Here is a 16,078-nt window from a genome sequence, read left to right on the forward strand (position 1 = left end):
TCCATATTTCCTCTAATCCAGTTTATCATGAGAGGACAAAACATATTGAATTGGATTGTCACATTGTAAGGAAAAAGTTACAAGCTAGAGATATTAAACTGTTTCATGTGAGGTCCAACCATCACATAGCAGATGTTCTAACCAAGTCACTTGGTTTGTATCAGTTCAATCATCTCATTAGCTAGATGGGACTAATAAACATATATAGTCCATCTTGAAGGGGAGTATTACAACTTAGAATACATAAGACTATCTTTATTTCACACGTGCACATATATAGGAAGTTAGTTATATTTCTATTAAAGTGTAAGTCAATATAGTTGCCGTATTACTTTAGCTTACTTCAGCTTTGTATATTAAGCAATTATGTACTGTAACAATTCAATTCAATACAAATGAATTACTTTTCTCTTAAAACTGGAGTATTTTGACAAATCAAGTCATCAACCCTAGCCCACGGGACTAGATTTTTCTTTTGCTAGAATCTGTCCTTGGATTATACTTATCCAAGGACGGAGAAAAGAGATATCTTCAGAACTGCCTCGTCACAATCACTAATATAGTGCATCTTCTTCTTATAGAATTCAACTACAACAAACATCTAAACAATCCTTCCGTTGGATTGCTTTAGAAACCGCATCCAAGACAGCGTTCTTGACACTTGATCATGGTATAATTTTCTATATTTGTTTTCCTACATGTAATAATTTTGCCAGGGAATTGTTGGGGTCCCTCGTCTTCTCTTGCACTTTTAGTTTTGAATAATATAATCTTGTTCCTTACAAAAGAAAAAGGGAAAACATGAAACACGGCATTCAAGAAATCTGCCGTCTGAGTTGTCTCTATGTTCGAAATAGAAGAAATTACTTTTTGTCATTTCTGTCGCCTTGGTGGTCATGATGGACCGAGTTTTTTCTAGTTGGTTCCATTCCAATTTCCATGAGATGTCCAAGCACTCCGGGCTTGACCATTACCATACGCACGCGCACAAACATGAGAGAGAGAGAGAGAGAGAGAGAGAGAGAGAGAACCCCATCACAACCGAGTATACATAAATCACACGGTTTCCTTTTCATGATTAATAAATTTTGAGATATACATTTAAGAAGAGTGAATGATTTTTCATTTTGTATGGAAGTATGCTTCATAAATTAGGACAGATACACTTGGACACTGCCAGTTTTCATCAACTGGCATACAGGACAAACACTAACCAACCCCTCACAGTCCTTGCATAAACACAGGTGCCGACAAGGCATCAACAACATGGAGACCTCCTTTGCCCTGCATGCTCTACAAGCCACGTGCTCTTTCAACCCTAGGTTATTCCTGGGAAATGATTTTGCAGGTCCACCTGGAATGCTCAGGAAGTTGTTTGGGTCGATATACGAGGCAGTGTCATCGACTTCACTGTCTCCGAATCCTTCCTTACCTTGTTCAGCACCCTGTGAAATTGCCTGCTGGAGGTTGCTCTTCAAGACATTAACAATTGATTCATTGTACTTTGCTCTATAGTGCCAATTCTGGGCTTCCATTGCCACCTGCTTTATTCTCTCTACCAGTTCCCTGTTCTTACGGTTCATGTTCTCTATCTCAATGTCTTTCTCCCGTAGCTTTTTGCTTACACCTTTCTCCATAGCAGCAAGGAAAGAAGCAATGTGTTTCTGCTTCATGTCCCTCACCCCCTTTGCTAACTGTTCCTCCTGATTCAAGAGTGATCAAGTAATTATTCCACAGGTGCTAGGTACAGCATAAAATGATCAATTTATATGGAATTAGCTTGAATACTGTTTTCAGCGGAATATGAACTTCATAACCTTGAAAACTACCACACATAATCCCGCGCTAGGTCTCCGTGATACAGCATCAAAAAACAGTGATCCCAAGTATATATTAGCTGTAAAACTACCAACTAATAGGCCACACTCCATTTGAAATACTACTGTCATATTCTTGATAATCATATTAAAATGGAAGGATTAAGATGATCTAATGAAATCATTTTCTTTCTTTCGAGTTATAAAACAAGCATGGTTGTAATTTGTAAATAAACTGGAACTAATGAATTGTAGCAAAACAACACCCCCCCCCCCCCCCCCCCCCCCAAAAAGCAAAAACAAAGCCAAGAGGAAGAGAATCTTACCGATTCTTACCCATGTGGTTCATTTGAGCTGGCTAGCAGCAAACTGAAATATCTACCTAATAAATTTTTGATCGGGAATATCTACTGAATAAAGTGGAAGGAATACCTGAATTTTGATAAAATGGTCAAACTCTTCTTTCTGCCTATCAAGCTCAGTCCTAATATTTTCACCAAGGGACAAGATGATTGAAGGTGTAGCCGTCATACTTCCACTAGCAGAAGTAACTGATGAGTTACGCTCATCATCATCATATGATAGCCTTAGCCCTGTCGATACCGGGTATGCGTTTGGAATGCTTGCTGAACGATCAGCTTCATCTTGACAGGGATTATAATTCAAGGATATCTGAAGTTTTTGCTGCCTTGAGATATCTTCCATTTCCCTGCCTCGTTTGCTTGGCCGAATAATAGGAGTAATATGCTCATTTCCAAAATAATTTACTGGATCGGCATTACATCCAGCTGGCACTGCAACAAAAGTAGCATACATGCTCAGAAACCAGATTGACTACAGAAATTTAAGATGATACAGAAAAGGAAAATAGAATATAAATTCATACAAAGCAAGCGCCCCTAATCACTACAAATTTCCTCTTTATCACATTCTCTGTTATGTTGAATAATGGGTTTCATCCCAGCTCAGCTTTATCCAAACATCGGCCATGCTATGCTTCTAGCTGTTTAGATTTAGGCACTGGATAATGATGATGAAATATATAACTAGAATTCTTGTGTGGTAACAATACAAGATAGTACCCAGATTTATTCCTGTTAAGAAAATTGCTTAATGTCTTGCTAATTTTTTGTGTCCCACTAATTAGTAATTAGTATTAATTTATTTCCACATGAGTGAAATTCTCTAGAATACCTCTAAAAAGTGGCCTCTGCAAATGCTGGTATACTGGTTTCGGGGAACCCATGATCAATAATTCATAACCATATTCAAATTTTTTCCACAAGATGACAACAATTATACAACTGTAATTACGTGCAATGAAAAAGATAATTTTTTTTTTTTGATAAATAAATAAATTATATTGATCAAAGAATGGCAAGGTCAGTACACAACTCTAATGCCCTAACTAGGTAGGCACATTAGAGACAAGAAAATCATGAAGGGCCATGCTATTAAAATATGAAAAAGATAAATTATTCACCTTAAAGACTGAGAAGGGGAGGAGCAGTTGTTATGTAATTACGATCCTTGTTAATAGTCGGTCCATTAAGAACTCTCTCTCCTTTGTACAATCCATATATCCAAACAAGACTGAATGACCAAGCTACAAAGGGTCGTGAAGTTAGACCAGGCATGAAGAATTAATCTAGATCTGTGTATGTGTTGCTGGCTGACGGCAAGTCACGTGTTCGAGCACTATACAGTGGTGTTATTACCCATTCTTCTAAAGTTGACTGATCCTGATTTTTAACTCTATAAGATCATTACTCGCCGTTATTTAATCTCATATCCTTACCTCAGAAGTTAATAAATCTTGACCACATGTTACACATCATATGCAACTATTTGATAATGTTAAGAACTTATTTAACAAAACAACAAGAATGACTACAAAAGGAAATAAATATCTAATAGATCTGAACAATATTTTGTATTTTAAGAGACACATAAAAGACTTGGGGAAAAAGGTTATTAGCGAAAAGAGAAATCATATCATAATGTATCAATAACAGAAAACCTAGAACGCAACGGAAGAAACACGCAAAAAAATCTAATTAGCATAAGATATGAAACAGAACAAACAGACAAATGAAAACACTCTGAATATATAAATATATATATACATAAATTTACCCAATATGCTGCAACTAAAAGCTAATATAAGAAATTTATCTTCTCCTTGATATCCTCAAATGAACTATTTTCTGAATTTGCCCCACATCAAATATGCTCAAGCCGGACAGCAAATTATCCCTCACAAAAGCAGAGGGGCTCAGTGAACAAACATAACACTATGAGCAACACAATCAACAACAAATAAGAAGAATAAAAAAATAAATAAAAGACAGTGTAAAGGGTTGTGATGTAAAAAAAGAAAAAAATCTAAAAATTAATGTGCTAAGACAGGCAGAAGAGAACTCACGACTCCCAAATAACTGCAGCTGATTCGATGCATTAGCCTGATACGGGAAATGATTCTCATCCAAGAAAGCAGGAAGCAAAGGATTACCATTGTCCAACATTTTCCTCGAAGAAAAATAAACTTCCTCTTTTTCTGTTGCTTCTGAAGAAATTTAGCAAAACAACCTGTGGGAATCCTACCTGCCAGAAGCAATAAAAAAATTAATAAATAAATGAATGTTGAGAATTAGAAGTTACAAGACAACAAGCAAGCACAACCAGATATCCAAAAAAGATATTCAAACAAAATAACTGGTCTCAGCTTGAGAAATGATACTTTTAAAAACCTGCCAGCCCAGCCCTCTAATGGACAAGCATGGAGAATGAGATGAGATGATAATTTTGTGAATAGTAGTAAGATAGTTTGAGAATAATAATGAGATAGTTTGAATTAATGTTTTATGGGTGGGAAATGAGAGAAAAAGTTGAATAAAAAATATTATAAAGTTAAAATATTATTATAGTATAGTTAAAATATTATTATAGTATAGTTAAAATATTATCATATAATAATTTTTTAATATTATTTTTGTTTGGGGATTTGAAAAAATTGAATTGTTTTCTATTTTTTGTTTGAAAGTTTAGGAAAGTTGTAATGATTAGTTTAAAAAAGTTGCAATGATTAGTTTGAAAGTATTTGTGTTTAAGTGATGTTTGGAAAGGAGATGAAATGAGATGAGATAAAAAAATTTTCCAAACAAGCCCGCTTTAGTCTTGATGAAGGATTGAAATAAAATTTCTAGAGGATCAAACATGGGACTTTTAACTCCTTGCTGAGGCACTCCCAAATCCATATCTCATAAATAATCTCAGGCAAGTCTTTCAAGTTTATCAGGGGAGAACAAAAATATTTTCGATGAGTAAGATAAAATTTTAATAATGGCGGAACGGGTTGTTATCCCTATATCTGCATTATCATTTTTACTTCAAGAATCTAGAATAAGTGCGATTTAGCCTTCATGGCCAACATGAAAAAAGATGTAGCTTGAACACCAATGAAAATCCTAATGTTAAAAAACCAATATTAGGATTTAGGAAAAACATAACAGAATTCAATATTTAACTTCACTGCAATCAAATGTGGTGCTTTCAAAGATATAGTTCACATGAAACACTTTTTTTTTATAGGTTGTTCACATGAAACACTTAAAGGCATTGCCCAAGAAATTCAAACAATACATAAGCTTTAAAAATAGAAATCAACTAAACGTTGGAGGCACGATTAATTATAACGTTGAGAGTTCTTTTCAGCAATTGTAATTTAAACCCTCCAAATGCACTGTTATATTTAATTTTGAGTAGTAATACGGTGTGACTTAGCTCTTGAAGGCAGTCATTCTATGCTAACCAACACTTAGATGAATAAACTTTCAATTTGATAGCACTGTATCAACTCTAATAAGTTTAAAATAGTGCAACATGTCTACCATATATGCCTTCAGGAGAATACAATCGTCCAAAAGCATGAAGACACTTCCAATTGAAGGCCTTTATAAGGAAAGTAGGAAATCAAGCCTTTGGCAGGCCATCATAGGTGTCGATATCTGGCAACAATGTCTCAAAACTAAAATCACGTGGTAAATACACTCTGGATGGAATCAATTACTATTAATAGGCTTTAATTTGTGCACAACAGCACAAAACCGGGGATTCCATAAGTCCCCAGATGTTGATATGGCACACGATGCAAGTTGCACTGCTATAAGAACAAGTTTTATGTAATGACTTCTCGGTAGGAATGGAATGTGCCAAATAGAACTTTTACTTTATCACTTTATCACCCAATAAAAAAATGGAAGTTTTAATGACCATATCAAAAAGGAATTATGAGGTTGGCCTTATGAACACGGTAACATAATTGCCATACTGTTCCAAGAAAAAACATTTCACGTCTATGAGAAAATGTGAAAAAAGATCTATAGAGTCATAGACACTGATCATAAATTGGCACTATCAGAACCAATAAAGAAGTTTACAGTTAACATCCTAAAAAAAAAAAAACAAAACTCGTTTAGTTTCTATAAAATCGATGAAATCCCTTGAACAACTGTGAAAACGGCAAAAAGAAAAATATAGCCTATGCAACATTAAGCAGATCACCCATTGACGTAGAACGTAAAATAAAATAAAACAGATAAAAGCCTATGAGATTGAATAAAAAATCAATTGTGGCAAGAAAACCAGATGCATCGAGGATAACCAAATTGCAAGATTAATGCAAAGAGAGCGAGAAAAACCTCTCGTAAAAATCGAATCATAACATTATCTGTTTTTATATTTACGTATCAAAAAATCAGGAAAGAAAGGGGAGATAAACAAAGAAGGGAGCAGTTGACAATATATATTTTTAACAGCAAAGATGAAAAAGCCTTGAAGTTTATAAAGTAAGATTGACCAGATTTTGATCCGATGATATAAACAGACACAAGAAAGGAAAGGGAAAATGCATAAGAAATCCGATCAAACAACAAAAAAAATAAAAAATAAAATAACAGAATCCGAGTTACCTGAATATGTTCAAACAGAGTCTCAAGAGAAACAACGGCTGCCACGGATCCAACACAACTCTAAATCCAACGAACAAACAAAAAGAAAACCGCTTTCTAAGATTTATTTTCCTTAAGAAAGAAAATAGGAAAAACTAAATCAATACCCAAAAAATGTAATGCGTTGTAAAGAGAAATTAGACAGACCAATGATGGAGGTCGTTCTACCAAAACGATCGGAGAATGTAAGAACACGGGATGAGGGTTAAGGCTGATGGAGGTAAACAGGGGATGGGATGGGGAAAAGTAAAGGGAAAGAAACGGAAGATAAATAAGAGAGAGAAAGAGAAGGACGAGGATGATGAGGTGGGGAGGGAGAGGGTGAGGAAGAAGATGGTGGTGCGGTGGGAGGGAGTGGGGGAGTAGTAGTAGCAGTAGTAAACGACGAATTATTGTTATTATTATTAATTTATTATTCCCAAGGAAATTGAAGTTGATCTGTTGATGACCGTAATATTGTTTTTTTTTTAATGAAAAATCAAATAATAATTTTAATATAATAAATATTTAACATATATATTTGTGTGTCAAGTGTTATTATTTTTTGTAAGTTCTATCTTTTTATTTTTGTCAAGTGCTCAAGTAGTGTTTGTGTTTGGAAATTGATAATTATGTAAGTATTACGTAATTTATTTTTAAAAAAATAAAAATATATATAATTAATATAAAAAATTAATTTTTTAATAATAAATTTTATAATTTTTTAAAATAATTATACGATATTTATACATTTTATAATTATACATTACATTATTCAAATATTATCATTCCATATGCTTTTTAGGTGACACGCACCCTTTTTTCTTTTTTCTTTTTTTTCTTAATTTTGATAAGAGATAATAAAAGACTAAAAAGGAATATTTGTATTTAATTCAATAATGATAATAAAAGGAGCGATCGGTGGTGGGTTGGGAAAAACGTCAGAATTTAAGAGAGGATAGCGGACCCTACGTACGGGTAATAGAGAGGAGTCAGAGGCCGAAGAAGGATCCCGCTCTTTTCTATATATATCGTCAATAATGACCCCCACTCCACACGTTTCAACCCCCACGCATCCATCCTGGTCCTTCCATCCATCAATATTACCCTGTTTTACTGTCTCGCTGACGTATAAATGTGAAATAATATTTATAATTTTGTACTATGCAAAATTAGCGTAATTTTTTTAAAAAATTCAGTATATAAAAATTTAATTATTTAATAATAATTTTATTATTCTTCAAAATAATTATACGATATTTATAAACTTTACGATTATATATATATAATTACACGTTGCCTTTTCTAAAATTAGAAAAATGTTATTTTATTTTTTGAGTTTGATAGTTAGTACATTTTATTTTTAAGATTTTTTAAAATTATAAAAATATTCTTCTTAAAATGATATATTTTTCATTTAATAAAAAATATATACATACAGTCTCCAAGCAGGACTGTAAATAGAATTTCTTTTTATATAATTTATCTCATTTTTTCAAAATTTAATCCTTTTTTATTTTAAGCTATTTTGATGAACGGATAAAACTTCCTCCTTTTTTATAAATAAAAAGGGAAAAATGAAGCGTCTAGGAGGAATTGAACATCCATTGAGCAAAAATAAAAACACAAACCTTCTTAAATTCTAATCAATTTACAATCACATCTCAAACTATTAATTTCATTGATCACCTTTCAAAGTATCAAAAAATTACAATGCAACCCTTTTTTCTTTGAGGATACAAAGTTATCCCTCAAGGTTTTTAAAGAAGAGGAAATATCATATTAAATGAACAAAAAAATATGTTGAGATTAATTATTTAGAATACTCTTTTGATACATATCAATAATTAAAAATATGCTATTATTTTAAAATTTAAAAAAATAATAAAAATGTTTCTTTTTATCTCTTATTTTTTTAGTTTTCATAAAATAATTTAATTTTATGAAATTTCAATATTTATTATTCTTATATAATAAATAGTTTTATTTTTTAACTTTTTAGTTTCTGTATCAAGGATATTTATGTTAAGTTTTTTTAAAAATGATACATGCAGTCGTAATTATGTAAGTATCGTATAATTATTTAAAAAAATAAATAAATAAAAGATATAAATAAAAAATTAATTAATTTTTTAATAATTGATTATATATTTTTTTTAAAATGATTCCACGACTGTAAACAGCATTACTTATACTCGAGGGTGATTAAGAAAAGTTTGTGTATTATTTATTTTTATAAAAAAAGAGAGAAAAGATATTGTCCAATCCACAAAGGAAGATGAAACCCAATCGAAACGTCAAAGTAAGCTGCGAGCACGACGCCAATAATCATCAAGAACATCAAACTGGACTTTGAATAAATTGATGCTAACTTGGAATTACCGCTTTTATTATTTCATTACAGTAATAATTTCCTAAAATTTATGTTCTTTACAGCAGTCTACGTCGTAAACACGTGTTCATGACATAAGGCTTACGTAGTAGATTGTTCGCAAAACAGAGGGGTACGATCGTCATATTACTCTCAATTTTCAATTTTCTTTATTTAACAGAAATCTTTTATTATTATTATTATTATTTTCTGCTTTAAAAACGCGAGTCATATGAGCAGTTTGTCGATGTGGTCGGTACAAGGGCCATGCATAGGCAGTAGAATTTTCAATATAAAACCCGGAAAAGAGGTTACGCGGTTGGCTTGCCTGCCTCACTCTCTCTCCACTGGACCCACTCACCCTTCTTCTTGTTGTTGATGGAGGGTAAGCAAACGACGAGCCCGTGTGTCCCATAATTCACGGGTTTGGATGGATTTTTGTACATATACTCACGCCACAAATTTCGTTATTTATTTTAAATTTTATTATTTAAAAATAATAAAATTTAAAATAAAAATAACTTTTGAGAAAATTTATTTATAAATCTTATTTTTTACGCTAATAGTGCTAAAAGATGATTGGTATTTTAATATTTTTAAATTTACGATAAGTCTCATTATAAATGGTGAATTAACGCGCGCAATACCCACGAAAACACAAACGAGGGCTTAACAACAACAAAAAATAATGATCAAAGTAAAGATCCAAATAAGGAAGCACCAAACCATGTCGGGCTGTCCAATCAATGGAGAAATATAAATGAAGAAATGGAGGGGTGAGATGAAGTTTCGCAAGCTTCTTTCCTTGTCATCATTGCGTCAATTCCCCGAATGAAAAGCGGGCATAGGCTAATGCCTCTGCCTAACACCTACCATGATGAGAACCTTCCGTGAAGGGTATTTGTAGAACGTGGATTGGGTATTGATCACATGGTTAATAGATCAAGTTCAACCCTTGTAAGTTATAAAGTAAGCTTTTCATTGTCTTCCCCTTTAATTTGTTTGTCTTGGAAGCTTGGCCACCATGACCAATAATTACATGGACTTACCTATAACTTTCTTTCTTCCATGAAAAAGGATAAGACACATGAGCTTTCGCCATGTGAACACAAAAACCAAATTATAAAAAGAAAAACGTTTGGAATGGACCAAAGTCCAAAACTTTATGATTCGAGCTAATGGTCTTTAGGATCATAAGCCGGAGGATTTGGTCAAAAACGTGCAAACCAATAGTTAGTAACCATAGACATTTATGTTTACACCTCATCCCTTGGCATGCGCTTCAAGATTTTTTTAAGTGAAAAGAGAGACAACATTTAATACTTGGTTTTTTTTAATAATATTAAATGTTTGCTAAATATTAATGTAAGATCAATTTCATGTATACGTTTCCCTTTCACTTAAGCCTCAAATTTGAATAAGAACCTGAAAATTTTCTATTTTTCGAATGTTGGGCAAAACGGGTCAAAGTTAGGTTCATGAAGAGACGCATTTTCAAAATCATTTTTGTAAGCAAATGATTTCATTATAATAATCCAAAGTGCAGTACCATAGGTGGAAGTTGGGGATTCTACACTCACTAAAATCTTTAAACTTGGGTGCTAAACAGTCAAAGAAGTGTATAAAAAATTATGAGGAGGGAAATTGGGACTAACATAGTAGCTAGGTCGAATGCTATTTTAGCCAATATCCTACAATATAGTTTAAGAGAGAATTGTAAATGTTATTTATGTTTAGTTAAAATTAGATGAGTCTGTATTTAAATTTGAATCATAGATAAATGTAAGTTTTAATAGGATGTTAGGATTGCACCCGATAAGGATGAGTTTTGAATAAGAGGGTATTCGATAAGGATAAGAATTCGGAGTGTAACTCTTATCAAACCTTGTTTAAATTATAAGATAAGAGTTTACAAGAGTTTACATATATACTTACATATATTCTTTTATTATATATATTTTATATGCTTTATATATTATTTTTGATACTTTGTATAAGTAATATATGTTGTTATTTTAAGTTTATATATAAGGAACATGTTTTATTATTTTACAATAATAATGTATTAAGTTCATAAAAGAATTATTGAGTCAAATATAAAATGTTAATAAAAATAAACAACTCTAATTGATTGCAACACTTTCTTAACTAATCTTATTTTGATTATTTGGCCATATTTAATATTATATCAAGGATAATTGAATATTTCAATATTAAATTAATAGCTTTATTATATAAGTTTTTAAATGACTTTAATGTATTAGGAATTATTGATGCCATATGTATTGGAAAGTGACAATGAATCAATGTTACATTGATATTGGATAGGCTTATATTTTAGTATATATATGTAGCTCATATCAAGTGAAACATCAAACATGTCACACGTGTATAGATAAAGCAATGCTAAGGTTATAACTTACAACTTACATCCATACAACTAGAGTTTTTGTTTTTCTATTAGTTTGGGGGAGGGGGGTTCGAACTCCATACATCCATTTTGAAAAGTCAGTTTGGAAAGTTGGAGTTCTGCCAATCAGGCATAAATAATTATGATGTAATCATGTAATCCTATTTTTGAGGTAATTCCTTGACGTTTTATAACAACTTATTTGTTAGTAGTTACTACTTCCTGGCTCCTACTATCTCGATTCTTTTTACTACTCCTTTAAAATTTTTTTATTTATTTCACTATTAGTAGTGACTAGTAGTGAAAATATATAGTTTTTTAATATTTTTCTTAGTGATTATATATAATAATAATAAATACTTGGCAAAAATAAAAATCTCAATTACATTATAGTTTGTAATATATGACTCCATAGAATAATAACATAGTGCAATCTCAAATATATTATAATTTTTTTCCTTTCCTTTTAGGCTATTTAGTTTGTTTATTTCCTTTCTTCTGGTTATTTGCACAACTCCCACATGTCCCTCCAGTCCCTTGGTGGGACGTTTTTGGCTTGAGAAGATGGATAACCGTCGGCCTTCTCAGAAGTCAGAATTTAAAGCGACGAAACTTGCCCAATACTCAAGACATTCTTAGATTAGGTGTGTTCTAGTTTGTTCCATACATGAAGTGACGCATTTGAGTCTTTTGGACTCCAACCTATTCCAAACATCCAGTTCCTCAGCTCATCAAGAAAGGCATGAACCAGGACAACTGAGTTTTTGAAAGAGCAAATGTCGGGCACGCAAATAGCAAACAATGGAGAGAAGAGGAAGAATCGAACTCTCTCAAAGGAACTCAAACCAGTGGAGAAACCCTAGTTCTCGAAGGAATGGCAACCTTACTAAGAGTTATTTTAATTTTTGGAAACCCTAAATTTCGAAAGAGGGAAGCCCTATTACTTTAGTGCTCTGTTTCTTCAGTAGTTTCCTCACATAGATTGGTAAGAAGTAAGCTGTAAGATTAAAAAGCATATGTTTGGATTTTGTTTTAGTGCTCTGTTTTAAGATGATATAGCTATAATGAAAATGAAAGTTGCTCTTTAGTAATTCTCATCAGTTACTGGCTTGGGGCCCTTATTTTTTCTTCCGTGGAGTTTGAACAGATTCATATAAAATTGTAACTTGTGAATTTGTAGATGATTGGGAGTACTATATAATTTTTCTCCCTAACAATTTGTGTTCTTTTGATTTTGACAATAGTAATCACATTTTTGGTCTTTCTTTTGAGGCTGAAGATACTATTTATAAGCTAACACATGAGAGGGAATTAAGCATTCAAAATATAGAAGTCTTGAAGGAGAAACTTGTAACTTCTTGAACCATATTCTTCTCTTCTCTAGTGTTTCTTTTGATATGCTTAAAGTTGGCATATTTGGCCATAAGCATGGAAATGCTTGTGGTTGTTATTTTGTACAAATGATCCGCGCAAAGCTGCTAGTATTGTATTGACTAAGTTTTACATTCTAGTTCTTACCGTAGCAGACGAATGATTCGTCTCCTTGAAATGCCTTTTTCCACCTCCAGTAAATGCCTTCTTTTAGGATGATATTGCTATAGATGCCTTACCTCAAAGGAAGAACGAATTTAATGGAAGTAAATAACTCTTAAGATCTAATTGGGATTATATTTCTCCTGGATCTGAGTTTAATTTGATTTTTTTCCCTCTTATGGTGTCCGAGTCTTGGAGTCGAAGAAACTTATAACAACTGTGGGTGGGAAGAAGATCCCTATTCTTGGATATGCTTAGAACTTAGAAGACAACTGTTTCCTTTTTTTTTTCTCATTTCATTTTCTCTTTTGTTGGGGTATTAAAATTCATTTACGCTACCATTGGAGCTTCGAGTCGTTTGTGAGGTTATATTAAAAATAAAGTGATACATGTAATTGAAGGAACCACTATAAAAAAACTAAAGTGATAATTAATAATGCATTGGTGTGCTCATACTAATAGTCATATGTTAATTTGTAATGGATGTTCTCTTGAGATCTTGATTGGGGTGAACTTTCTTATACTAGAAGTTTTTCACTGATTTGCTGGATTTTTTTTAATATGCAATGCTGAACTCTTTGTGCATCTTTTCTCTTTTCTTTTCTAGTTTTGCACAGTAAAACTTCCATAATGCAGAGTGAAAGAACTTGACTTGTGTTCTAATCTAAAATGCATAGCACACCATCTATCCCACCAACAACTAAAGTTAATGTGTCATTTCGTAGGTGTTGCAAAGAATATACAACATTCAGACTCACTCGTGTCTCCCATAAAGATCTCATTGTCCTAAAAGGTAAGATAATTACTTTATTGTTAATAGGAAACGTAATTCACCAACAAGTATCCATGATGGAATTCAAAAAAAATTTTTGAAATTGAACTTTTTGCCTATTTATGTGAAAAAAAGATTTAGAATTGTTTTGAAAAAAAACAAGCAAAAGCTTATTTAATGATTAGCTAAAGCTTATTTATGTGAATTTGCTGAAGTTTATTTATGGCATGGACTGAATAGTTTTTATATGTTTTAGAACTGTTTCTTAATAATTATCTATTTGTAGCTGCTTTTTCTTCTTAAAAAAATGTTAACATTGCTCACACTAACATTCACATGCTAATTTATAATGGATGTTCTCTTGAGAAGATTCTCCTTCTTAGATCATTGAATTATAGCCCAACTCCACAGCCAATTCTGCAGCTAAGAGAGCTCCTTGTGGTTGGACTCTTTAAACTCTTGGAGCAGCTTTAAGTTGAGTTTATTAGTGTCTTGGGATGTGTAAATGAGTTCTAAAAAATAATCTGATGTTTACTAGTGTCTTGGGACTTTTAACTCCCATATATGAGTCCAAACAAGCTCATGTAATTATGAGTTAAAAAGTCCTATCTTCTGTCATTATCATTTTCACATATCTTTCCTTGTTTTATAGTTAGGAAAAATTGTAATTTATTAAATAATTTTGCTAAAACTTATTTTATGGCATGGACTGCATGGTTTCAATATGTTTTAGAACTATTTTTTTTTTTTGTTACTTTAGCTATTTCTAGCTGCTTTTTCTCCCTAAAAAAGTCAATCTACGGAATTTGTGTCTAACATTACCGCTACTTGTCTAAAAATATTTTTTTAGACATGTTTGAACAAGTACCAATTGTTGAATGTTCATATGCAAGTCCATTAGTGGATTGAAGTTGATGGTATTATTGGTAGAGAAGAATTTAATGCTATAGAGTGTGATAGTGATGATGGAAATAATGAAGTTGATGGTATTATTGGTGGAGAAGAAAACCCAAATGCCTATATGGATCCCCAAAAATATGCATACCAAAGGAAGTATAGGAAAAAAACTTAGACACCATCTTGAGAATCTTACATGAGTTGTATGATGAGTATGCTGAATATTGTAATTTAGCTAATGTGGAGTCAAGTGGACATGAAAATGCTCAAGACATAGGTTCTTCTTGTAGTGATTCTATCAATGCTGTGAGGAAGAATATGATGAGTGGCAAGTCTGTTTGAATTATTTGTTAGAAGGAATGATACCATTCATCCAGTGAAATCTGATTTGGATGTTTACTTAGAGGAATGTGTCTATATTTGTAATGAGGATTTAGATTCATATTTTGATGCCTTAGAGTGGTGGAAGGTCAATGATCTAAAATGCCGCATTTTATCTAAGATGGCATGTGATATTTTATCAATTTCAATTACTACAATGGCTTCAAAATCTACAGTTAGTGTTAGTGGTAGAGTGATTAATCCTTATCATGCATCAATATCTGTTGAAACAACAGAAATGTTATTATGTGGAGCTAATTGGGTTCGGGTAATTCATGGTTTGAAAAAATCATCGAATGTAAGTATAACTATATTTAGTGATTTTTCATTGTCATCTAGAACTTGTCTTAATTTATTGAGAACTTGTCTTAACTAATTTTTCTCTTTTATTTTCTAGAGAGAAGAACCAACTTATGAGGAAATTTTACTACCTTGATGGGAATCAAGTGGCAAGTTGTATATTTTTGCCTTATGGTATAATGCTATTTATTTTTTAATTGTTATTTTGTTATATTATGTTGCTAATTATATTGTATGTGTTTTGCATTATAGGTTGATGGTGATTGACATTTGGCTGGTTTTTAATCTTTTTTTTTTTTGTGAATTGATATACTAGAAATACTACAAGGAAAATTGATAAGATATGGTTTTTAAGACAAAAGTTGTAATTATTTTTGTGGAACAAACTTATTAACTTATTGGAGGTTGGAGGCTTGGAGCTGTCTAGTTAGACAATGTTGGAAATTTGAAATTTTTTTTAAAGTTTGGATCTAGGTAATTTCATTACTTGAATATCTGACTTACTTAAATTGCAGCCCTAATTTTTTTGTAAAAGTATAATTGTGTTTAATGGAGAAATATGAATAATTATAAGGAGATTTTTTTGTGGTGTTTCTTTTTGTACTTGAT

The 16,078-nt window shown here is 32.0% G+C and overlaps 1 protein-coding gene across 3 annotated transcripts; it reads right to left on the reverse strand.

The window, feature by feature from the left end:
- Window positions 1–1,048: 1,048 nt before the first annotated feature.
- LOC122310889 (probable BOI-related E3 ubiquitin-protein ligase 2) lies at window positions 1,049–7,208 on the reverse strand. Of its 3 annotated transcripts, XM_043125127.1 has the most exons (5): window positions 6,974–7,208; window positions 6,788–6,847; window positions 4,243–4,421; window positions 2,250–2,611; window positions 1,049–1,703 (listed from the first exon to the last, which is right to left on the reverse strand). In XM_043125127.1, exons 3-5 carry the CDS (start codon window positions 4,340–4,342, stop codon window positions 1,152–1,154), a joined length of 1,014 nt encoding a protein of 337 aa, XP_042981061.1. In that variant the 5' UTR covers window positions 4,343–4,421; window positions 6,788–6,847; window positions 6,974–7,208; the 3' UTR covers window positions 1,049–1,151. The 3 variants fall into 3 exon arrangements, with proteins under 3 accessions (XP_042981061.1, XP_042981062.1, XP_042981063.1); XM_043125128.1 differs by lacking the exons at window positions 4,243–4,421; window positions 6,788–6,847; window positions 6,974–7,208 and adding an exon at window positions 3,954–4,204; XM_043125129.1 differs by lacking the exons at window positions 4,243–4,421; window positions 6,788–6,847; window positions 6,974–7,208 and adding an exon at window positions 3,301–3,910.
- Window positions 7,209–16,078: the final 8,870 nt, after the last annotated feature.

This window comes from Carya illinoinensis, chromosome 5 (assembly GCF_018687715.1).
Source record: "Carya illinoinensis cultivar Pawnee chromosome 5, C.illinoinensisPawnee_v1, whole genome shotgun sequence".
Lineage (NCBI taxonomy): Eukaryota > Viridiplantae > Streptophyta > Magnoliopsida > Fagales > Juglandaceae > Carya > Carya illinoinensis.